Source organism: Akebia trifoliata, chromosome 9 (assembly GCF_017979445.1).
Source record: "Akebia trifoliata isolate Shusen 1 chromosome 9, ASM1797944v1, whole genome shotgun sequence".
NCBI lineage: Eukaryota > Viridiplantae > Streptophyta > Magnoliopsida > Ranunculales > Lardizabalaceae > Akebia > Akebia trifoliata.
The window spans coordinates 24,092,563-24,118,979 of record NC_141383.1 but is presented as its reverse complement, the minus strand read 5'-3'; the positions used below and the strand labels follow the sequence as shown (position 1 = coordinate 24,118,979).

The 26,417-nt window shown below is 35.0% G+C and overlaps 1 protein-coding gene across 3 annotated transcripts; it reads left to right on the top strand.

Moving 5' to 3' along the window:
- The first annotated feature begins 16,096 nt into the window (after positions 1 to 16,096).
- LOC147394879 (uncharacterized) lies at positions 16,097 to 25,887 on the top strand. 3 transcript variants are annotated; one of them, XR_015181297.1, is made up of 5 exons: positions 16,098 to 16,645; positions 18,943 to 19,317; positions 19,413 to 23,853; positions 24,590 to 24,651; positions 25,543 to 25,887. XR_015181297.1 is itself a non-coding variant. In XM_086453146.1 (4 exons), the coding sequence occupies exons 1-3, from the start codon at positions 16,523 to 16,525 to the stop codon at positions 23,814 to 23,816; spliced, it is 4,902 nt and encodes a 1,633-aa protein (XP_086309272.1). In that variant the 5' UTR covers positions 16,098 to 16,522; the 3' UTR covers positions 23,817 to 23,853; positions 24,590 to 25,134. The 3 variants fall into 3 exon arrangements, 1 of the variants encoding a protein (XP_086309272.1); XR_015181298.1 differs by lacking the exon at positions 25,543 to 25,887 and having other exon boundaries at positions 16,097 to 16,645; positions 19,413 to 23,869; positions 24,086 to 24,689; XM_086453146.1 differs by lacking the exon at positions 25,543 to 25,887 and having other exon boundaries at positions 24,590 to 25,134.
- The last annotated feature ends 530 nt before the right edge of the window (positions 25,888 to 26,417 follow it).

Here is a 26,417-nt window from a genome sequence, read left to right as displayed (position 1 = left end):
GCAAAACAGCACCCCTATAGCAGCACATATAGTTATCTGCTGCCGTAGGTATATTCAAAAAAATGAAATAATGCCTACAGAGCCAAAAATATCCACCGCTGTAAGTTTTTAAAATTTTTCTGCCAAAATTCTGAAATATTATATTTCCTCCTTTAAATAACCTTGTGATACGCTAGAACCCGAAAATGTTGAACATTGCAATCCAGTAGAACCTTGCAATACACTACAGAATTTAAAAAATATTTTACAATAATTTGAGGACGAATTACAAATAAGTCTTTGTTACAAATAATATCATGTAAGACAACCAAGCTTGCTATGATGAAGGTACATAGACTTAATCTCCCCCATTCTCCGCACATACATACTTCTGCAACGTCACCGATTTGAACTGCATGATTCCATCCTACATTTCAATCCACACAATTACAAGCAAGGGGCAGTTCATGGGACAACAGTTGTGACAACATCTATGACAATGGTTTTTGTCTTATATGGGTTAGAAGTTTCGGAATGGGATGATTTTTGGTGAGGATGATCTCACCATAGAAATCATCCTTAACAAAATCAGCTCATTATGAAATTTCCAACCCTATCAAAAGTGGTTTACAAAAAAATTGACGGTCCACGATTCTTCAACTTGTAAATTGGGGTTAAAAGTTTTGGAATGGGCTGATTTTTGGCGAGGAAGATCTCTAAACCGAAACTTCTAACCCCATCAAAAGTGGTTTACAAAAAACTGTTGTCATAGATGTTGTCACAATCATTGTCCCATGAACTGTCCCCTCACAAGAAACCCAGAAAAAATTCTACTTCTTGTAAGCAAAATATAATAGAAAAGAACACATGCAAATACAAAGGCACACTTACGAGCATATCTCCATTAGGAATGCCATCAACCAGAGAAGGTTTAATCCATTAAATGGTGGCTTGATTGAAAACAAAGATGTTGCAACGATGTAAGGAGAACAAGTATCCGCTTTCCCTTCTCATAGTTAGTATCGAACTCAATTTGAGATATAACGTCACCAGTAAGTCGACTCATATACTCTCAATCTTGGCTTCACTTTTACCCGATTCGAGTACAACTTGTAATGATTTTAGCATTTGTTTGTTGCATTATGACAGTTAGAGGATTTACAAGTAACACAAAAGGTAAAACTTCCTGTAAAAAAAAATCTGTCCATATTTGCCTTAAGCCATGAATGCTGGGGCCACTATATGTCACTAATGATACCAGTGATCGTTGTTAGCCATTAATAAGCCTTGACCGATAAAATATTTTGATTCTTGTTGTTGTAGCCATGATTTGCCTGAGAGGTTAATGTACTTAGATGAGAGTCGTTCCTTGATCAGTTTCGTCTTGAACAGGCACATTTGAGGTTTGTTTCCATTCCAATATATAAATCGTTTACCTGCAAATCAACAAAAAAAATACTTGTGGATTCAATCTCAAGTTCAATATTTAAATCATATCGATAGTTACATACCATGTTGTTTAGACCAAAAGGTATTTGGCCAACTATTTACAAAAAATGGAAGAAATTGGAAATACTTGGGAACTGCTACGATGACACTCAAGGTCTCTAATATCCTGTGAGCACTGTGAGCAGATTTACAATGCTATTCCTACAAAAATCGACCGTACAACTCTAGACCCTGAAAACCCTTTTCCTACACTAAGGTATTCAAGGCATTAAACATCTCAACAACAACAAGCACCGTCATGAAAATAGTTGGTTGGATGTCGGTCATCAAATATACTACAAGGATATGTTGTCTCCCTTGTGGAATTAGTATCAAAATTAATCAGTAATCATAAAGTACACCAGTTTGTGCTCCAAAAGAAATCGAAATGAAAATTGTGACAAGGTATTGTCTATTAAATAAAGGAACTCTCTAAAAACTATTGAAATGAAGTAAATAATTAACATCTAAATGCTCTTATGGATAGTTTAAATGCTCTTCTGAATACTCAAGCATGGTTTCAAAACTCGTCTGAGACCGAGACGTATCGCCCGAGTCATCTCAGTATCAGGCATGGACAAGACGGACAGACAAGTCAATGTTTCGGACGAGATATTCCTTCTGTCTAGATTTAGAAGTCGTCTAAGATTGGGTTTTGCATCTAGAGATAGTTTATCTCAAGTATAGTGAAACCCAATTTGAGATGGAGAGGTATTTTCACAGTTTCACCTTCCATTATGAAATTTTGTATCATTTCTAGTAATCAGGATCAGGTAAGGTTTCCCATTCATTTAGTATAGAAACAGTGTTTACATGGCATGTTTTGGCGGAGTCTGAAACACATTAGGCTGTGTGCCATTAGAAAACGGATTGATTAGCAGCCTAATGTGTTTTAAAGTCCAACTAAAATGAACCACGTACACACCATATGTCACTATAGGAAAAAGACATTGTTCTGCATCGTGACTCCATTTCTAAAAGATGAAAAATGTGTCAAAAGAATGGAAAACATAAGCTGATGCTCACTTTAGCGATTACAATTGTGGGTGGCAGTTTTCACCACTGGTTTTTCTTGTTGCAAATATACAGTCTGAAAACTTAATCATCATAAAAGCTAAATGGTAAAACCAATATGTTATCTGATTCTAGAAATATTTGGAAAAGTTGATGCTATCTGTAGCTATAGGTAGATCAACAAACCCATTCCTACCCATGAGTTCTTGTAAATTGTTAACGCCAGCACACTTTCTCCTACATTAACAACTTGATAATATTATAAATAAATAAAAAATTGGGCAATGTAGCTAATTCTAATTATTCCTAATAGCATCCAACTTGGCGCAAAATAAATTAAAAAGGGGAAAAAAAAAGGGTCAACAAAATAGATGGAAAACTATAAAGGGTGCTTGCTAAAAACAGAGGAAAACCCATAGGTGAGTTTCAACACTATAATGTAGGTGTAAAATATACTAAAGCCCAGATGAGTTCCAATAGAAAATAATATTAAAAAAAAAAAAACTGGATTTAGAATTTTAGACGTTAAAAAAGAAACAACTCCTCCCACAAAATATAATGCAGGAATCTATAAAACAGAAATAAATAGAAAAACTTCATAAACAAAAGATAGGACTTAGAGTTAGAAACTCACGCCATGGAGGAGGACTAGTAATGCAGAAAGCAACATTGGGCAACTGATCCTTTGCTGGATGTGGATGCAACTCATCCTGTTTGGCCCCAGCTCCACTTCGTGCCATGATCCTTTTTCTTTTATTTGTTCTCCTTCTCTACTTAAACCCCAAAAATAAATCTACACACAATGCCACAAAACCCAGATCTCCACACAACCCAAATCCCAAATCTCTCAAAAGCCTACAAAGAAGATAAAAAATCTAGAAAATAAAGAAACCCAGAAATTGAGATTTCCAAAAAAAATCTATTACTGCACCTACAAGCCAGAACAAAAACTCACTAACCCAAACAAAAGTTAAACTCAACTAAAATAGTGAAATAAATCAAAACCCAGACACCAAAACCAAATTCAAACACTAGCATTACAATTTAAAACTCACCATAGAAGTTCACACAAGAAAACAGGAAGCCCCAGAAGTTTTACACTTACAACCCACTTCAAGAATGAAAGAAAAGAGAGTAACAAGGAAGTGCCCGACCAAAATAGAACAAGAAACCAAAATGCTTGTCTGAAAACTAAAGGAATCTCCCACCATTTCTTTTTTTTTTCCTTTTTTTTTTTAAATGGTGTAAAGATAGAGATAAAAGCAACAACCACTCCACCACTCTTAAAATCCAAGTAAAAAATCTAAAACCCAGAGATTATATAAGCTTTTAAGCTCAGCAAGAACTCTCTCTCTCTCTCTCTCTCACACACACGCATTAAAGATTTACCTATTATCATAATATCTCTCTCTATAAATTAAAGATTTACCCATCATGAAGATCTCCAAAAGTATTTTATTTTTAGATTATGCTTAATACAGTAACACTTGCACCCAAAAAAGACTCGACAAATGTTAATTATTCCATGCTTTTGCAGTATCCACCGTACGCAATAATATGAAGGGAACGGATCGAGCGACATATGTAACATTAATAAATTATCAAAATATGGGTTAGAAATTTGGGATTGAACTGATTTTTTATGAGGATGATCTCTATGATGGGAAGGTCATTTGAAAAAAAAAAAAAATCAGTTCAATATGAAACTTCTAACTCCATTAAAAGTGATTTAGAATGTGAATCGTTGATTTTTTATCAATTTTTGTCCATAATTTGTAAATCACTTTTAATGGATTTAAAAGTTTCATATTGAACTATTTTTTGTGAGGATGATCTTCTCATCATAGTGATCATCCTCGCAAAAAATCAATTCAATCCAAAATCTCTAACTCATATTTTGAAAAATCATTGTTTTTACATATGACTCATGAACCGGCTCTAACATAAAAAGTATGAAAGATTTAAGTAGTGTCACGTCACCTATCAAAACCAAAAAGTAAGTTAATGTAATCCTGATTTTTATTAGCAAATATAATCACGAATAAGAATAAAAGAAAATCAACCAAGATACAATACCGACCTTAACAAGTAAATAATATCCATTACAACCTTAAATAGAACTCCCATCTCTTATTCCCAAAAATAGACTAAAAAGAAGAATAGAAACATACTATATAAAAATTCTGGTATCAAATTTTACAACTTACGAAGTCTAACTGATCACCCACTTTGTTAGCTTGTTTGTACACATGGAAAAAAGAAAACTGTTCAAACTGCTTTGTCAGATTAGAAATTTTCATCACATTCTTTCGATATCTTATAGCTGCCAGTTAAGATTTGGATAAGCGAGTCAGTTTAAATTATTAGTTTGGCACAATTGAAGTTAAGAGAAAACTTTATGCCACACATCAATGCCTTAAAACACGTGAAATATCATTGAAACCACATGATGTGTCTTAACAACTATTGCACGCATTCTCTTTCCCAATTTCTTATGAGGACACCAAACCCTCTCAAGAATAAGAAAATAAGTCATTTGAATTAATAGTTCAACAACTTTTGAAAGAAGACTCCCACTTACAGTATTTACAAAAAGAAATCACTATTAGGATCTTTTAGCATACTAATTTCATTTTCAAGTTTTGAGTGAGTTTAGCTCATTTATCTCTCTTTAAAATTTATGTAAACAAGATCGTCACAACAAAAAAATTAAACTGTGAAATAATATACTTAAACATATACAACAATATATTTAATATATATTTAAAAAAAATCAATAAATATTTTTTCCCTCAGTTTACAAATATATTTAAGAAGAGAAAACTAATTTTTTTTAAATAAATAAAAATATTTATATGTAAATATATAACATCTTATTCGGGTTGAGTTAGGGCACCAGAAGCGTCAACCCAAATTCAATTTGGGTTTAGATTTTCTAGCCATGGCTGGCCCATCAATCCAGTTGAGCTTGAGTTGAGATCAGGTTAGCCCGCCCAACTCATTTTACATATAATTTTATTTTAAAAAAGTAGATCTCTTATTAAATATATTTATAAAATTAAGGGAAAAAATATTTTTATTGATTTTTCTTTCTGTATTTAAATCTATTGTATGTGTTAAAGAAGAGGAGTGATAATGTACAACGTGTAGAACCAAAGTAATTCACTTACTGGTTTAGAAGGTTGATTGATTAACATCAGATGGTGAAAAGGTTCATTGATATGTTAGAAAAATAAATGGAGAGATCAAATATTTGAAAATATGATCAATCCATGCATCATATTCTTTTGGACAACTGAGAAATATGATGTAACACCACCCCGGCCCCAAAATAAAAAAGAAATGTTAACGGGTATCCAAACTTACATTCAACTTAGCGGGACTGGGTGAGTTAAGGCTTGAACCAAGGCATATGGATCCCTCCCCTTGGGCACGTGCAACGCCTGCACATCACACGCACTATGTAAGTGAGGGTATGCCTTCGCGGGTGGCCTCTAGGAGCCACTGCTCATACTAGATATCGAACACAACCTAGGGACTCTCACTGCTTATTGCCAACCCCTCGGGGTTAAAATGGATAGTAGTTGATATGTCATCCAAAATAATATCATATTCTTCATAGATTTTTGTGTGGCTTTGATATGTAGAGTCTATGATGTTTTGGTAGAACCCAAAACATGATTTGATGCCATATAGATGTAGAGCACAGAATTTTAAGAATTATAAATAATAATAATAAAAAAAGTAAAAGGAAAAAAAAAAAAAAGGAATATCCTCCTCCTCCATTTTATTGCTCTTGAACAATTCGATGTTGTCTTCATGGCCAATGTATAATATAAACATCTCAATCAACTATGGTTCTTTTTTATTGTCCTTCCTGAATTTTTTTCTCCCATCTCCTTCTTGAAGCCAAATATACCCAAATAAACAGGAGTTAAAAACTTGAGTTACGTTAGAATGGCGTACTTTAATGGGAAATGATACTGGTAATAGAACAAATAATAATGAAAAAGAATGAATTTTCAACTATATAAGCATGGTTTAAAGGACCACGATCCATACACGAATAATCCACCGATCCCAAGTTGGTGCATTTGCTCACAAGTTGGAGCACCCAATGTCTAGTAAACCTAAATGCAAAGTTGAGCTTGAGTTTGTTAGAACAATAGCCTTACATAGGTCCTTGAGTGCTCAATTTGTGCAATATCTGAGGTGACAACCCCCCTCACCTTACAAGCCAGTTTTGTAAGATTGAGTTAGACCCATGGACTTTAATAGAGTCGAGGCTGTACGAATCCAAATAAAGTAGTTGGAAATAAGGCTACCCATAGAATTGGAACTAAATGGTTAAAGCAAAGCATGTGCTTCAAAAGAGTATTTTATTCAAAGTAAAAGAATAAAATGTATATCGATAAGATCAACTATACTTACGGGGCAACAGAGAAAAATTTCTTCCCACATTGAAGGTAATCAAGATACTTGTTTCTAATCGGTAATGAAGACGTTTAATTTGATGAATAAAAGACCAAAACAGATAAAATCGGAAACAAATGCTTATGAAATGAAAATCCTAAGCTTCAAAGTCAAAACTCTTAGAATCCCTTCCATGGATTAACTTGTCCAAGATTCGGTACATAAATTCGCATTAATCAAATTCATAGGAAATATTGGCACATCCCTTAATAGCGGAATTGATAATTGTTTATCGTCATTACTAAGATCGGTAAAGGAAGTGGCGAATTTATTCAGACTTGGGAAATATAGTGCAAAGGAAAAAGAGAGAGAGAAAGAGAGATAGCAAGTTTGATAATACATCACTTTATACCCAAAAATGTAGGGCATCTTTTTTATATGCCCTAGCCCCAAACCCTACCACTTCATGTGAAAGACTTCAAATGGATGGTCATGGTTTAGGGCATTTCTAATGCAAACTTTCAACATATCCAATCAAAATGTGTTATCTTTATTGGACAATTTAGTATCTTGGAATGATTTGATTGGACAACATGTAATACTGGATTTATAATTTAAAGTAGGACTTTCCCATGGCTGAGATGAGAGGGGAAGAGCATAAGTTTTCCCAAGGATGGTACATCTTTCCTAGGGATTCATTTTAAGCTTTCATTGATGCTAATAATTCACTTAAAGGGTAATTTTGAGGTATCCTTTTGCCAAAACCCTTAATCTTTTATACATAAATAATCAAAATTTTCAACTTCTAATGTAATTTATTTATTTTTTAACCTATTCAATGTAGCCTCATGCTAAAAGCCATTGTCTTTTCTTCCCTAAGGTTCATCCTTGAACTCTTTGAAACTGTATCTTGTTCTTAATGTTCGAAGGTCAACGGAGATGGAATCTTAAGGCTAAAGTCAAAGGTAAATTCTTCTACCCTAGGTATTAAAGAGGATGAAGACAATAGATTTTAAGAGGGACTAAAAAAAAATCACAAAAGCTTGAAAATTAGTGTATTTTTTGACATTTTTATTTTTTAGTCTCTCACGACAGATTGAAGTCTACAATAATGTCTTTGGTTTGTACAAGTAGGATTCTAATTTTCACCAAAACTCAAAGGGGTAATTAAAACTAGCATAATCAAAATCTGATATGATAAAACACAACCGTCGTACTCTCAATGCTTATCCCCCCCCCCCCCATAAAAAAAGAAGGGGTCAGAATGAATTTCACATATATCTCGACGACAACTTTTAACTATTGCCTCCTCTCTTCTCCCACTGTCTAAGAATATCCCTTCAACTCTATTGTCTTGCCTATTTTACTCACTTTTCAAGAATACCTTTTCAATATTATATTTCTTCTTCTCCCCCCTTTTCCAATAAAGTGTTGATTTTTCTAACTCAATTTTACATATTAACTCAAAAACTCACTGATGTGACATGTGCAAAAATCGTTGATTTTTTTTTCCCTCAGGATACACAACAACACATGTTTATGGGGATGAGTAGTTATGTATCCCAAGGAAAAAATATCCAGGGTTCTTACACATGCCACATTAGTAAGTTTTTGAGTCAATATGTCAGAGTTGAGTTAGAAAATCATTATGCTTTCAATAATACCTCTTCAATTTTGTTGTCTTTTCTCTTCTACCTACTTAACTCTAAAGAAGATGCTCATGCCGATATACACAAGTAAACTTTAGTGTTAATATCGTAAAAATAAATAAAATCTTATACTCACTTTTTTTTTTATAATACACCAAACTTTTATAGTCGAATCACACACAATCTCTCTCTCTCTCATATATTTGCATTCTCCCACAAGCTTTGAAGCATCATGGTGTAATGATTTTTTAAGGCCACATGGGTCATGGAGGTGGTGGCTAGTGTTGACGACATCTCTCTTTCACCATCTATCCCAATCTTTTTTGTTCTCTTGCTTTCTCTCACTCTCTCTCTTCCTCTTTTTCTCTTCAGGCTCTCCTCTTTTTTTCTCTTTCCCAATTTTCTTCTTTTAGGATTTTTTAAAGAATTCTTCGAAGATGAAAAATCTAGGCAGCAAAATTTAAAAGGAAACTCTACAAAACCTAATCCTACTTGTCCTCTCTTTCTCTTTTATCTCTATTTCCCTTTCCCTCCCCCTTACCTTATTAGTTACAGTTGTAGAGAATGAGATAGAACAATGAGAAGATTAAAAGAAGGTAATGCCCACATTGTGAAAATTGTTTCATTCTAAGATTAATAGGATTATACTCAACTTGAAAACCATTAGGACTCGGACTTGTGGTCTTATTTAGAGTTTCTCGGAAAAACTAGTATGTTGAAGGTATTATTTCGTATTGTCAGTTGATCGAATAGGATCCGAAATTGAAAACTTAGGATCCAGCCCTGGAGTTGGGTTCCTGTTAGACTATTACATTTGAGAAAGTATACATGAACTATATTTTTATATCATAAATTTTGGTATAATTATATCTTATAAGAAAAATACATTAAATTGGGTTAGCTTCAATCCAATTGATATTTTAGATTAGATCCAATCCGACTCACCACTCGTTGCATCCGATTGTTTCCAAAAACTTAAAATGGTCAAACCAATTTGGTTTGGATATAATAAGACTAACACTTTCTTGACTAACATAGTGAGGAAAAGGGTTTTACCAAATCTCATCCACCTTCAAAAGACTTCGAGATGCATAAAACAAGACCTCGAGATTTGTTATGAATCTCGATGGTTTATTTTACAAATCTCATGGTCTTCTTGGCAGTGGATAAGACTTACTAAAATCTCTTTTCCTCACTATGATAGTAGGACTTGTATAATAAAGTTCACATCAAATTAGTACCAATTTAGTACAAATCTAACTTAAACTCGATCTATTGACCACTCTAGCCTTAATGGTATCCCAAGTAATCTGGCCATATCCAATTCATAAATGGTTCAAACAACGATAACACCAGACAACATTACGTAGTTGTACAACAAGAGTGATTGTTTGCTCACAACTCAACATCAGTTTGACATGTGGCATTGATGATGTAAGTAATAAGAGATAAATTTTCTCTCTCTTGTCCACACATCCACCCACTACTCAGAAATCTTAATTTTTAGATTTCAAATCTTAAAAAAATATTGTAAGATCCACGTGGATTACCGTATTGGAAATCTAACGTCACAACCTTCTAGATTTCACGAAAAAAAATTATGATAGAAAAATGAAAAAAAATAATAATAATTTTTTCTAGCTTCATCAATGGTGTTGAAAATGGTGAAAATAAATTTTTTTTTTTTTTATTCAAAGAATTTTCTCAGGAAATTGTGTGTTTTCACTATCGTGACAGCTAGAAAAGTTCTCTTATTACTTACGTCATCAACGCCACATGTCGCAACAGTGTTGGGCTGTCTATGAGCAAAGCAAACCTTTTAAAACCTCAGCCACACGTAATATAGTGTGACCCATCTTTAGATGTTGATGGATACACGGTTAGGATTGCTTAATATGGTTAATTGTTGACTTATTGATTTTAGTATCAAGTGGGTCCCATTCCCCAGCATGTGCGTCCACATGTGCGGATACTACAAAAGCAAACGGCAAATTTTTTATTGAAAATGTGGTTTGTTGGGTGTTGACGAGGGGATAACTTGATGTTTGCCCCACAGGTTGCTTTCGTGTTATCTTAGCACAAACATTTGAAAATGATGAGAAACAAACAATAATATTTGTTGTGTCATTTTCATGAATCAACATCAAAATGTGGGTCGAAGATTTACTATGTTTGTAAAGAAAAATCATGATTCCAATGAAGACAAACCATGTGAGTGAGGTTTAATCTCTAAAAGTTGGCTTTAATGAGTTTGGTATGTTTCTCTATCTACCAATATATGTAGCTCTAGAGATGGACCAAACAAGTCAAGAAGATGAAATTGATAGGTCAGATAAAGACCAAAGTATTCAAGTTTAATTATTATTCAAGGGTACTCTTTGATTCGTTGTGATTTGATAACTTTGGATCTAGATTAAGGATTTGGGTTCTGTTAGGGATCCAAACTGATTGGTTTTGGATCAATTTTGTCTCGATATGATATAAAACGTAAATTTATTTAAGTTATGTTATATATTTTGTTTAAATATATAAAGTTTATTTATGTTTTGATCTAGACATGATTTGATTATTATCTGATGAGATTTTGATAAAAATCAATTTGATGAGAAGGGTCCCATCCAATTCATATCAAATTGATTTTGGATTTGATATGATTTGATCCATATTAGATTGATCCCAATATGATTTTGACCTTATCTATTGACAATCCTAATTTATAATTTCAATGGAAAATGAATCATGGAAAAAATTATTTATGTTATTTGATTATTTCTAGGAGAATGCAAAAGGAGAGTTGCTTTTTAGTTAAGGATTGGGAAAATCCAAAGATAATAATGTTTGGTGGAGGAAATCATTTTCTTGGGAGTGACGTAGGTAAACATTTCCTGCATAATAAGGAAGATAGTCTTGAATAGGAAAAATATTTTTCTAGGGAAAATATGCAATTCTAGAGTTGAAATTCACATTTCCCCAGGAAAAATTATTTTTCGAGCTTAATCACATAGACCCTCATTTCATTTCTAACTCAAGTTATGATTTATTTGCATTTGATTCATGATTTGCAAGTTTATGAATGTGAGTGTAATGTGCATGCTTTTTTCGCCTTAAAAAAAATGCATTATACTACCAATTTTTAAAATGTTGGATAAAATTCATTTAGTTTTGAAAATCGATGTATTATATATTCATACTAGAGTTTCCCTGTTAAGGGAGGAACAATAAAATAAAAATAATAATAAAGTTGGAGGAGTAATATTAAAAATCTTTGATATTAAAGGGGATAAAAGATGAAACATAGTAAAGTTAGAGAGGGTATTATTGGAAGGGGGGTGGGGTAGGGCTGACTATGAATCGGTTCAGTACTGGATCACTACCACTTCAATATTGATTTAAATTTTTTTGTACATATACCTAATTCGATCAGATTAATGAATATGTAAATTGAATCTGATTTGTTTCATTCATCCTTAATCCAAAATCAATCCGATCCAAATACATGCCTTATTTTCAAATTATCAATTTTCAAAAAAATTTAAACATATAAATCATATAAATTTTTTAAAAATTCACTTTTCAATTATAAATATAGAAGGAAACCAAAAATACTCAAATGTGTCATCTATATGCATCTATATGAAATTAAGAATAACACAAAAAAAATAAAATTAAATATGTTCAGATAAGATTTTTCAAAACGGATTGGATATATCTGAATCTGATATGAAATTATATCAAATTTAAGGTTTCACTCCGAATCCGATTTTTCATGTTTTTTCGGATCAGACCGATTCGGACATCAGGTATATTTCGGATCATTGCCAACCTTAGAGGCACGGGGAGTAAAGACAATAACATCGAAGGGGTTGAAGAGGAAAGACAATAAAATTATTAATGTAGAGCCCACTTCAATTAGATATTTATCCCCCATAATAACTATAGCAATGGTGAGATCTACCTTTATATTTTATTATATAGATATATGATGGTGTCAATGATATTATTACTCCTAGACTACATCTAATGGCAATCCACCGAAGATTATTTTTATTAATGAAAATCTTAGTAGTGAATCACATTTTTTTTTGGTCTAATAATTCACCACTTCTCTCTTAAGAGCATCTCTAATGGAGTCCAAATTTTGGTGGCAATTCAAAATTTTATTTTTAGAATATCTCAAAATTTGTTAAAGTGTCTTTTGTGTTGGAAAAAGTGCATTTTAAATTTCTTACCATTTTGAATTTCTAATTCGAAGAAGTATTGCACATGCAAGAGGGACATGGCTCATGATCCAGTAGTCCACTCTATTAATGGTCCCGTCCACTCAAATGATGTCTAAATTTGACCATTATCTCCTAAGAAATCATTTTCATACATTTTTCCATCTACTAATTGGTTCATAAGATAGATTTCTGTGAATTATTCTTTTTACCAAATTATCATCCAAAGCATTAGAAAAAATGTTATTTTGAATTATTTATTTTATCAAATTTCCATCCAAAACATATCAATAACATTTTTCTTTAGATGTAGAATTGGAGCAGCATATGTCAAATATGACATTTTTTTTTTACTTCATTGTTTCAAAAATGGAATTGAAAGAAGCAAATATAACATTATCATTGGAGATGTTCTAAATATGGAGCAAAAAATATGCAATCTAGGCTTAATGGTCCACTACTTATTGACTTCTTAGGTCTCTCATTTAAATTAACCTATTATGTTTTAAAATTTGAAAAGTCGACTAAACTCAATTGTCTACCAAGTCAGATCATATTGATAATAAAAATATATTTAATTTATAAATATGTTAAATAAATAAATAAATATATATATTTTCACAATTTATCTTTTATTGTTGAATAACTTGATTGAGTTTCTGATATAATTTGGTGTATTTTCAAGTTGACTTGGTCGAGTTGATTTGTCTCTATCTTGAATTTCTAGTTCGAAGAAGAATTGCACATGCAAGAGGGTCATGGCTCATGATCCAATAGTCCACTCTATTAATGGTCCCGTCCACTATTCAAATGATGTCTAAATTTGACCCTTATCTCTTAAGAAATCATTTTCATACATTTTTCAATCCATTAATTGACTTAGAAGATAGATTTCTGTGAATTATTCTTTTTACCAAATTATCATCCAAAGCATTAAAAAAAAATTATTTTGAATTATTTATTTTATAAAGTTTCTGTCCAAAACATATCAATAACATTTTTCTCCATGGTTTTAAAAAATGAAATTGAAAGAAGCAAATATAACATTGCCATTGGAGATGTTCTAAATATGGAGCAAAAAATGTGCAATCTAGGCTTAATGATCTTTATTGACTTATTGAGTCTCTCATTTAAATTAACTCACTATGTTTTAAAATTTGAATAGTTGACTAAACTCAATTGTCTACTAAGTCAGGTCATATTGATAATAAAAACATATTAAATTTATAAATATGATAAATAAATAAATATTTTTTTTTTTCACAATTTATCTTTTATTGTTGAATAACTTGATTGAGTTTCTGATATAATTTGGTGTATTTTCAAGTTGACTTGGTTGAGTTGTCTCTATCTTGAATTTCTAGTTCGAAGACGTATTGCACATGTAAGAGGATCATGTCTCATGATCCAATAGTCCCCTCTATTAATGGTCTCGTCTATCACCTAAATGACGTTTAAATTTGACCATATTTCCTAAGAAATCATTTTCATACATTTTTTCCTTCCACTAATTAGTTAAAAAGATAGATTTTTGTGATGGCTACAATTAATCCAATTTGGAAATTTCGTGTCCCCATAGATCTCCTTAGTGGGACCTTTAAATAGTTTGTCCAAGTTCTAGCACATGTGCCATGTATCCTTCCAACATCTAACCTAATAAAGTAATTAAATTACTAACGTTGGTAGTGAGCTCCCACTAAAAAGTCTATCTTTTGCCACAATAACACATGTGTTTAGGGAATAATATGCTTAATTAAGCCAAAAGTTTATGAACTGACTTAAGATATTGTATCAAGTGATTATAATCATATTTGTAATGATATATCTGTTGTGGTTTGTAGAGCTTGATAATACTGGTCAACAAGGAGGTATTGTAAATCAACCCTAGTTAGATTTTCAAGGATATTTATATTTCTCGTTTTTAGTGAAAGGGTGTAATTTGTAATTGCGAGTTTTCTCTTCATAGTGGAATCGATGTGATCTGTAGATGTATCTCAATCTTAAAGGAATCACGTAAAATTCTGTGTTTTTATGTGTAATTTGTATTTTGTTTCGATTGTTCCTCTTTTAATTTTTTATCTAGAAAGATTGTTAGGGCTTAAACTTATGTTTGGTTAGTTGACATTTTGTAATGCAAGTTTGAGATAATTGGTTCAATTAAGAAAATATTTTCGAAAAATTATTATAGCCCATTATAGTGCCACATATTTGGGCAATTTGGATCAACGGATGTCTTTATCGAATTCATAAAATCGTAGTCTTTTACTCAACATATCCATTCACACACACATTATAAGAAAATCTATTATATAATTTTTATATATCTATGGTTGATGGGAACCACCATTCCATTGTCTTCCATACTTTAATTTTTTTAATTGAATTGCAGTCAAAATCTATTCACGAGCCTTCTTATACATTTTTTTTCCTTCTTTTTTTCAATAAACATCAACGTACCCATGCTTTATAGGTGTGTATATAGACACTCGAGTTTGTACATAATTATGTTTGTTGAATCCACCAATACATTGGAACATCTTGAGTACTAGGGCCAATTACATACACTTGATTAAAATAATACTACTTCATAATAATCAAATAAATTGTCATTTGTGAAAAATGCGATCTACTCTTGTAAGCGAACATGGAGAATACGTTAATAAATCAGTATACAAATAACTCCGAATAAGATTACAATCGTTATACTAATAATTATTTTCTGACCCCACTCCGCCCCCCCGAAGTATAAATCATTTGTCTCGGGATATGCAAAATCGTAAATCTTTTTCTTGTGCATCCCAAGGAAAATGATCTACGATTCTGTGATAGGGTGGTGGGCGTCAGATTATCATGACTCTTATTATAAATTCAAGTCTTATTTCAAATAAAATTTGAGGTTGATTTTAACAAATTTTATTATGAAATTCAATTTTATCTGAAGTCGTATCGTTTGTCAAATGAGATTATCATAAGTTATAATGAACACATCGACTTGATCTAGTCTAGGTAGCAATGGGGCCACGACGATGAAGGTTGCATCCGTGGCATGTCACATCATGTCTTATATATTACTTGTCTCATTAGATTATAAGTCAATTAATTGAGCTTTATTAAAATGTATAATAGAGAAATGAGAACGGTAGTTTAGGATCTTTGATGTTGAAAGCCTCTAATACATCCATCTTGCTTGTGCTACGCACGCAACAAGCGCACACTAGCACGATCAGTGATAGAAATTGACGAATAATAACGTTTTTTTCAAAAGAAATAAATAAAAAACATTTTTTTAATAATTAAATTGCTACCCGAGCTGCCCAACCTGCCCAAATTGTGGTTAAGTACACCCTCTTCGCTTTGCCGTCTGTTGTCGTCTTCAAAACTCCATTTCGTCTCTCTCTCACAAATCGTGGAGTCCTCGAAATCGTAATCGAAATCTTTCGATTTAATTCTTTTTGGATCTGAACTGCGAAGTTCCTGATTGTTGATTCGATCGGAGAATCGATTTCTGCTGTTGTAAAGTAAACGTTAATCTCGAAATTCGCTTGTTTTGAAGCATCGATTGGGCGAAAATTAGGGTTTTAATTATTGGGGAGGACTGGAGGATGGTGGTACACGGGTTGGGAACGGATCTAGGGTTTCCTGCAACTCGAATTATCGAATTCTAGGGTTTTGTGGATCGAACGGTGGAATTACGGCTGGATTGATGGTTCTCGTTGGCGTCGAAGCTCGGATTGAAATTAAAATCGGAGAAGATGCAAGGCTATGCATGGGCAGGAAGGTGAGGGGAGGAAACCGAAGCGGCACATGTGGCCGATCCCCGTGATCGATACGACTGTACTTGCTTCTGATTCAATCATCGTTTCTAGTGATAATTACTTCTGCAAGGTATTCCCTTTCTTAGGTATTCGTAGTTCTGATTTTGGGTTATTTTGTGGGTTTGTCGTTTTTGATTGATTGGTGTTGTTTTGGGGTAGACAAGATTAAATTTTGGGAGCTATTATGTGTTGTTTGGGTTCATTAATGGATACTGAAATCCCGATTAGACTTGATTCGTTTTGGGTAATTTTTTTTTTTCCCCGTAAATTTTGATGCAAGATTCTAACTTTTGGAATTCTGGGCTTATGGCTATTGTTGAGCTTATTGTTCCTTTCTTTTAGGGGTTTTTTGGTAGGGTGGGGGAGGGGGAGAGGGGCTTTTGATGCGTTTTTTAAATTGTTTTGTTGGATTTGGGGCAAAGCACAAGTGAGAGATTGGTTATTGAATTTCACACATATACTCTTTTTGTGGGAATTGGTAGAGATTTTGGTTTGCTACAGTCGTTTGGACTGATGATATTGTAGAATTTTGTGGGTTTTGTTTTTCTATAAAAGAGACGATCGTTGCAGACAATGGAGTGAAATTGAATTTGCTTGGTATCAATGTGTTGTTGGTAGGAGAAACGAAACACTGAATGTGTGTGTTTCAACTGATGGTGTTGATTATTTGGATAAATTTTTTGTATTTAAAAGAGAGTAGAATTAATAATAAAAAAATTCCTTATTTTGTCCAGCATTCTAGCCCTCCCTCCGCCCCTCTTCCTGTTTCTTCATCAGTTTCATTGCTGACTGAAGTATTAAAAAAAAAATCTCAAAATTATGGTCAATAATCAATATCCTTGTATTTTGTTCTCCCTCTTTTATCAATATATTACACTTACCAAAAAAAAAAAAAAAATCTTCACAACAACCTGTCAGCAAGTTCCAAGAAGACTTTTGCTATTGTTGCCATTTCTTAGGAAGAGTCTATGCTTGAAGTGAAAAATGCATATTCTAGTGTCTATGAACCAAATGTAATGACTAGAGAGACTCTTGGAGTATGGATGGCTCTGTTTTCTTTATGTAAATTATTTATTGGGAGAAATCATTGTTTTGGTATTATTCCATTGATCAAACCAACTACCATTGTCTGATAAAAAAAGCAGATCGTTCCTACACGATAGCATAATTTAGAACTCACTTGCATTCACTCTTCAATGTATTGTCTGTGAGCCTTGTTCTCAGTCATTACCATAGGATTTGTGAGTACCGTATTGATTATATAATCCCATTTTGCATCGAAACATTCTTGTAGAACTTTCAGGTTGTAAGGAAATTCAAATGTATAAAAACCAACTGTACAAATGAAATGCAATAAATACAAAAAGAAAAAGTGACCTTTATTTGGATATGTTGAGTGGAAACACTGCTGTTTATGTGTGTAGTTGTCCTTGTTTTTTTTTTTTTTTGAAAAGTTAGTTATCTTTTTTTTTTTAATCTAAACTTGTTGCTTTTGAAAGGTCATCCATGTTGTCTACCATTACATTCCTGCTTTAAAGTGATTGATTCTGATAACTTAAATAGTGAACCTGTATTTAGGAACTTTTTTTTATTATTGCATTTGTGTATACTGGTTTTTAACAATTGAAACTTGAAAGATCACAAAAGTAAGCTACTCCTTTAGAGAATACATTTATCCCAATCATTTAAATTGTATAGTTGGAAATTATCTATCAAAGAAAAATTTTATAGTTGGAAATTTCTTGAACCTCTGTTTACAATTTTTATAGTTTGTAAGAAATTTTTTTGTGGATAATTGTTATGGTCCCATCCAAAATGATATATCTCAGAACAAAACATTATGGTCCCCCGTGAACTTTATTGGTCATGTTATTAATTCCTTTGAAGAAGTATTTAGTATTACTTTTTCTAATGTGATTGCCTTCAAATTCCTAGCCATCTCCTTGGTTATTTCTCCAGGGCAGGAATTACTTTTAGGTAGAAAATCCTAGATAAATCATCTGAAAATTAAATTTTAGTTTGATGAAAATAAAGAATTTAGAAATTTGTATAGAATGAATGCCAAAAAAAAGTGGTAAGTGTTTAGGCAGATGAATAGTTATTGCTTATTCTCCTTTTTTTTAATACCATTTTTCTTTAATGAAGGAGTTCATTGGTAGATTTGTGAAAATGGAATAAATTTTTGGCCATTTGAATGATTTCTATTATGTATTCTTTGGTATTCCATCTCCTTGCAATCCTCTTCTGATACATATTTCTCCCTGCTCTTCCAAACATCTATTGTATTGATTGTGGTTTTATACTGCTTGTTGTATGTTGTCCCATTTACTTACTTTATTTTTCACTGAAGTTCTTCATGTTTCCTAGGATGGACGCAAGATTAGTGTCGGTGATTGTGCACTTTTCAAGGCCCCCGAGGAGACCTCCCCACCATTCATTGGAATAATTCGTTCGTTAACATCAGACAAAGAGGGTCATTTAAAATTAGGTGTGAATTGGCTTTACAGACCCACTGACATAAAACTTGGCAAAGGAATATTGTTAGAAGCTGCTCCAAACGAAGTTTTCTATTCGTTTCACAAGGATGAGATACTTGCTGCGTCACTTCTCCATCCGTGTAAAGTCTCATTCCTTTGTAAAGGTGTTGAACTTCCTTCAGGATTGTCCTCATTCGTATGCAGGCGAGTGTATGACACTACAAACAAGCGTTTATGGTGGCTAACTGATCAAGATTATATCAATGTGAGCCTTGTTATATTCCTCATGTATAACTAGTTTGCCCATTCTTTTGATTATACTATACAAATTTCTTATCAAATATATTCACTTCTCCACAGGAACGACAGGAAGAAGTAGATCAACTATTGGAAAAAACACGACTAGAAATGCATGCGGCAGTGCAATCAGGAGGACGTTCTCCAAAACCATTGAATGGTCCAACTTCAACACAACAGTTAAAACCTGGTTCAGATGGTGTGCAAAATAGTGCCACCACATTTCCTTCTCAAGTTAAGGGAAAAAAGAGGGGACGGGTTGATCAGGGCTCTGAGCCCATCAAAAGAGAACATTCTTTGAAGATGGAAGATGGAGATTCTGGTAATTTCAGGCTGGAAAGCGTGTTGAAGTCGGAGATTGCCAAAATCACTGACAGAGGAGGACTCTTGAACTATGAAGGGGTCGAGAAGTTGGTGCAACTAATGCAACCTGACAGAGTTGATAATAAGATAGATTTGTCTGGCCGAATACTGCTTGTAGATGTGATATCAGCTACAGATAAGTATGATTGCCTTGTGCGATTTTTGCAGCTCCAGGGTTTGCCTATATTGAACGAATGGCTCCAAGAGGTGCATAAAGGGAAGATTGGTGATGGTAGTAGTCCCAAGGAAAGTGATAAATCTGTTGAGGAATTTCTTTTGGCTTTGCTTCGTGCACTTGATAAGTTGCCTGTAAACCTTAATGCTCTACAGACTTGTAATATTGGCAAGTCTGTGAATCATTTGCGGAGTCATAAAAACTTGGAAATCCAAAAGAAAGCTAGGGGTTTAGTTGACACATGGAAGAAACGTGTTGACGAAGAAATGAAGATTAGTGATGGGAAGTCTGGGTCAAGTCAAGCTGTTTCGTGGCCCAACAAACCAGCTTTGCCTGAAGTTTCTCATGCAGGAAACAGACGAACAGGAGGACCATCTGAGGTTCCCATGAAGAATTCTATTATGCAGTCGTCTGCATCTAAAACAACACCAGCTAAGCTTGGCCCCGGAGATTCCACTGCCAAGTTGACATCTGCATGTTCTAGGCCTCTGAAGCTATCAGCATCAGTGCCTGCTTCATCAGCTATTTTGAAGGATTCGCCTTGCAAAATGGTGGTTAGTGGTGGGACTTCAGATCTGCCTATAACAACAAGGGAGGAGAAGGGCAGCAGTTCTAGTCAATCTCAGAACAATAGTCAATCTTGCTCGAGTGATCATGCTAAAACTGTGGGTTCTTCATGGAAGGAGGACGCAAGAAGCTCTACTGCTGGGTCTATGAATGCGAATAAGACATCTAGTGGAGCCTCTCGTCATCGGAAATCAAGCAATGGTATTGTCGGTTCAGCTGTCTCTTTAGCTCAAAAGGAAACTACTTTGATCAAGAGTGGTTCTCTTGACAGGAAGGCCATATCTGAAAAAGTTTCCCATGTTGGATTGACATGTGAAAGAACACTTGATGCATCCCTTCTAGACCATGGAAACAATCACAGACTGATTGTTAGGCTTCCAAACTCTGTCCGGAGTCCTGCACAAAGTGTGAGTGGTAGTTCTTTTGATGATCCAACGGTTATGGTTAGCCGGGCATCTTCTCCTGGACTTTCTGAGAAGCATGATCATTTTGATCGGAATGTAAAGAGAAAGGGTGATGATAGTCGAGCAAATATTGTTGCAGATTTAAGTACAGATTCTTGGCAGGGCAATGAAATGAAAGATGGATTGGCTGGGTTGGATGAACCCGATGGATCATCTGCTTCTCATCTTGATGAAGAACGTGGCAGGAGTGGGGATGAGACTGGGAAAGTATCAGAATCATCGAAGGCTACTTGTTCATCGTCTAGAAATGACAAGGGGGATTATTTTAGTGAACCCAGGCTGGGGAAACCATATGAGGCTTCATTTAGCTCCATAAATGCTTTAATTGAAGCTAGTGTGTCTATTCCTGCAGAGGATGATATTGGGATGAATCTGCTTGCCAGTGTGGCTGCTGGTGAGATGTCCAAATCTGACCTGATTTCACCGCTTAATTCATTTGGGAGAAGCTCGCCTGTATCGGAGGATTCTTTTACAGGAAATGATGCAAAATTGAGTTCACGTGAAGATGTTGCAGCCCGAAGCCAAGGCGAACCTGCCAATGGTTCAGATGGTGACACTGAGAAGCAGGGAACTGTAGTTGATCCTTTACAGCGTGTCGATACACATGCATCAACCAAATTTTTAGGGAACATTAAACCCCTTTCATCTTTATCCGAAGAGAATCCACCAGGAGAGAACAATGAGCAATCTCACGTTCCCTGTATAGATTTGCCTCCAACTTCTGAGCCATGCTTGACATCTGTTGGGATTGCTGATGAAATAGCGATTGTATGCATTAAAATAGAGGGTGAAGGAGTCAACCTAGTTAGTGAAAAAAGGAAGGATGGTGTTGGCATCCCAGATATCAAGTCAAATGTGAGGAGTCCCCTGAATGAAATTAAGAAGGTTGACCATGTAGAAGTGAAGATTACATCTGAAGATGAGGCATGTGATATAAAAAATGCAGCTTCGGGTGTTAAAATTGAGAAGGAAACTATAGAAGAATCATCATGCCCTCCTTTGGGAATTGATGGTGAGAACAATAATATTGTGCATGAAGGGTTGGGTGATGTCATCTCAACAGAGCAGAAGTTAGAGCGAGGTTTTGAGGATGCTGTGCTTCCTTCTGGTTCGGATAACGTTTTGGGCCAAAGCAACACTGAGGAGTTGAAGACCAAAAAGGCTGATGGTGTGGAGGTAAGGTCTCAAATCGGGCACAGTCAGAATCCGTGTCTTGACAATGAAGTTGCAACTGATGTAAGTTCAATTGTACCACATCACAAAAATGGTTCTGAGAACTTGGGAATAAAAGAAGCCCTTGAGCACCGTTCTGCTGGATCAGCTCCCCATGACGACTCACCTGCAATTTCTCCGAAAGAAATCACACATTGTGTAAAGTCATCTGAAGCATATGAGTCGGAGGAATGCGCTTCCATTGCAGAAGCTTCTTTGTCTGTTGCGGCAGGTTCGGAGATGGCTACCAAGCTGGATTTTGATTTGAATGAAGGATTCTTAGTGGATGAAGGAGGGACACAAGCGGATCCAGTCATGTCAATTGTGCCCGAACGATCATCTTTTATTTGCCTGCCTGCTCCGTTACCATTTCCTCTTCCTTCGATATCTGGAAGCCTGCACGCTTCAATTACAGTGGCCGCTGCTGCAAAAGGGCCTTTTGTTCCTCCTGAAAACCTATTGCGGAATAAAGGGGAAATTGGCTGGAAAGGTTCAGCTGCTACTAGTGCATTCCGGCGTGCTGAACCCAGAAAGGTTCTCGACATGCCGCTCAGTAATAATACCAATATGCCTCCTGAAACTGTTGCCAGTAAACAGGGCCGACCTCTGTTGGATATTGACCTGAATGTGGCCGACGAGAGTATTCTTGAGGAACTTGTATCTCGGAGCTCTGCTCAGGAAGCCGGTTCTGAAGCTGACCTGGATCGCTGTGAGATGCTTAGTTCTCCTGCACCCATTTGTAGTCCTGTGATTCTAGATCTTGATTTGAATAAAATTGATGAAGATGCTGACGTGCAGTTCTCAGTGAGCACCAGTCGAAGATTGGAAGCCCCACATTTGTCAGCTAGGTCGTCATCATCTGGTGGATTATCTAATGGTGAGGTTAATGTCCTTAGGGACTTCGATTTGAACAATGGACCGGGCCTCGATGAAGTGGGTACGGATCCAGCACCACTTAGGCAGCATTTAAAAGGCAGTGTGCCATTGTTGCGTCCTTTTCATGGTCTCAGAATTAACAATACAGAACTCGGAAGCCTCTCGTCTTGGTGCCCTCCTGGGAACTCCTATCCGGCTCCGTCGATCTTGCCTGACAGAGGGGATCAGCCTTACCCTATTGGTCCAACTTCTGGAACACACAGGATCTTAGGATCACCAGTTGGTGTGGCCACCTTCGGTCCTGATGTTTGCAGAGGGCCTGTGCTTTCCTCTTCTCCTGCAGTGGCCTTTCCATATCCTGGTTTCCCTTTTGGTACCAATTTTCCCTCGACTTCCTTTTCAAGTGGATCGACAACTTATATGGATTCTTCATCTGGTGGGGGTCTTTGCTTCCCTGCCGTCCCTTCACAGCTAATAGGAGTTGCCGGCAGCACAATGTCATCCCATTACCCAAGGCCCTATATGATCAGCGTTCCAGATGGTACCACTAATGGTAGTGTGGAGACCAGTAGGAGCAAGTGGGGACGACAGGGTCTAGATCTTAATGCAGGTCCCGGAGGTGCAGATATGGAATGGAGAGGTGAGAGGTTATCTTCAGCATCAAGGCAACTCTCTGTTGCCACTTCTCAGGTCCGCGCGGAGGAGCAAGTGAGGATGTACCAGGCAGCAGGAGCAGTATTGAAGAGGAAAGAACCTGAAGGAGGGTGGGACGCAGGGAGGTTTAGCTACAAACAACACTCGTGGCACTAGGAAGGCATTGAAGAGTTTGGCAATTCGTGAAAGGCTGGTAGGTTCTCAAGTACCTTTTCTTAATAAATTTTTTTTTGATAAGTATAACTTGTATTAATAAAAGAAGATAGGGAGGCTGAGATAGCCCCCAAACAACAAGAAGGAGAAATAACAAAGCGAAGAAAAAAGAAAGCAAAAACACAAATCCAACGGGGGACTAAGCGCCACAAATGATATCCCAATTAAAAACAAAATCTTCGAAGCTAACTCCCTCAAAATCTTCGAAGTACCTTTTCTTAATAATGATGAAATTGGTGTTTATAAGATTAATTTGCCACTCAGGTTGAGCCACACCTTGGAGTTTCTTCTCCTTTAAATATCTATATAATAAAACACAACTGTAAGGCCCACTGTTTGCTACAGTTATGAGAGACAAATGTCTCATCCACCCGTTTGTGTGAGTCCCATTTCCCCTCCTTCACCCGCCTTCCCTGCCTCTTTTTTAATAATACCCTTCTAACTACTATTTTCCCTATTTTACCCCTTTAACTTCAAGACTTTTTTAATAAAACTCCTCTAATTTTATTAATTTTCTTTTTTTACCACCTTAACCTGGCAAACTCTAGTGCTCTTATATATCTCAAGTCATACATACACTCCCATGTGTGCTATGCTGTTCGCATCAAGGGTTGTGAGAAACGTTTTCAGAAAGCCTGTTCTTTTCACCATAATTCCATAATTGTTGAGATTCTGGGTTTTTGATGAAATTATTTTTTTTTTCCGAGTTTTTTCAGGATGATTGCTGCATAGCTCTCGGAGAATCTTTTCTTATTGGTCGGATTTCAGAAGATGGGTGGTAAGTGAGTACTTTCCATATGTTCATAGTCTCCGACCGGCCAGCATTCTCTTCAGCTGTACCAACTGTAACCTAAGAGAATAGGGTCAGGTTCTGGAAGCTGTTTGTTCCTTGAATCTTTTGTGGGCAGGATGGCCTTTGCAGATCAGATTCCCATTGTAGATATTTTAACTGTTGAAAAACATGTGTGGTATTTTGCTGTTAAAGTTTTGAACTGCCCACACCAATGCCTGCTCCAACCATTTTCTTTGTAGATGGTTTGGTGTATGAACTACCCTAAGCAGAAGCCCACTTATATACATCCTTTCACTGTTAATTTATTATCTTTTTCTTACATAAATGGATAGAATGGTTGCCTTGACCACCAAATTTTTGTTATTGAGCATTCTTGATATTGCATGGAAATGTGGCCATGGTCATCTGATGTATTTTTATTTATTTATTTATAGTTATTGAAAGCTTGAATGTATCATGTTCGTTTGATTCCTTGTCAGAACTTGCATTCACTGTACATCATTATGCAACTCATCCCAGTTAGATTTGTACTTGTAGATTTTCCATTGTAATTCGATCTTATCTTTTCCAGTATTATTTAGGGAGCGAGACATACATACAGGTTGCTTCACTTTAATAATGCAAATTTTTTTTTTTTTTTTCGAGGATGATTATAATCACAGTGAAATATCACATAAGAAAGAGTATCATAGTTCCTGGATTGCTTCATACATCCCACCTTTTCATCTGTACTACAATTGTTGCTTAATGACTTCGGAGTCTTTTGATCTTATATTGATTGGTATTGATAAAAAAAAATCTTATATTGATTGGTCATGCTTTGTAGTACAATAGGAGAAAATTATCATGTGTTTTTTTTTTGGTTGGTGCCAACAGACCTCTTTGGAACTCCATATTGGTCGGAGTCGGACTAGTGATGGTTGATATGTACCTTGAAGCTGCGTAAACCATCACTGACATCAATTCTGAAAGTTGGGTATGCAAAAAAATTATCTTTCCACCTTGCGTTGGCACAAAGAGGCAAACTTAGAGCACTTAGCATTGGAATTCAGCTTTGGCTCAGCTTCAGTTTGTTTAGAAGAATTGTTTTGTAAATCTTGGTTGATATTGATCCAAATGGTTGAGATGGGGTCTCGCTGGTTCAGGCAATTGGGCCATGCTAAGGTTGAGAACACTGGTGAATCAGGCTATATATATATTATTGAATGTTAGATGAGAAAATGATGTTAATTCTGTTTTTCTTCACTCATCTGTTAGTTGTTTGCAGTGGTTTTATGGCTCGATGGTTGACATACTCGTGATCAGCTTTGAACCAAAATATATAATATTAAAGACTGATGTTTTATCAGCTTAGCTAGTTGGCACATTCAAAAAGGAAGATTGCATCATTTAAAAAAAACATAGCTGCCTTCTCATCTTCAACTTCTTGACACAAATTCCTGAATTTTTTTCTGCCAAAAAACAACCCTCTTCAACTTATTCTTGTAGTTTGAAGGTTGAAGTAAATAGAATCCTGAGGTTTACAATGGGAGTAAAAAAATATTAACCTGAAGAAATTGTTTACAACTTTTTTTTTCTTTTAAAGAGGAAAAAAGATCAAGGATTTTTGTTTAACCCTCTTTCAGTATTTTTTCCCTTATAATTTTATAATCAAATTTACAAAGTTTGATCATTTTGAATCACTAAGAGAGACAAGATGACAGATGTGTGGGGTCGAAGTCTAATAATGCTTACAAAGGATTTACAACATT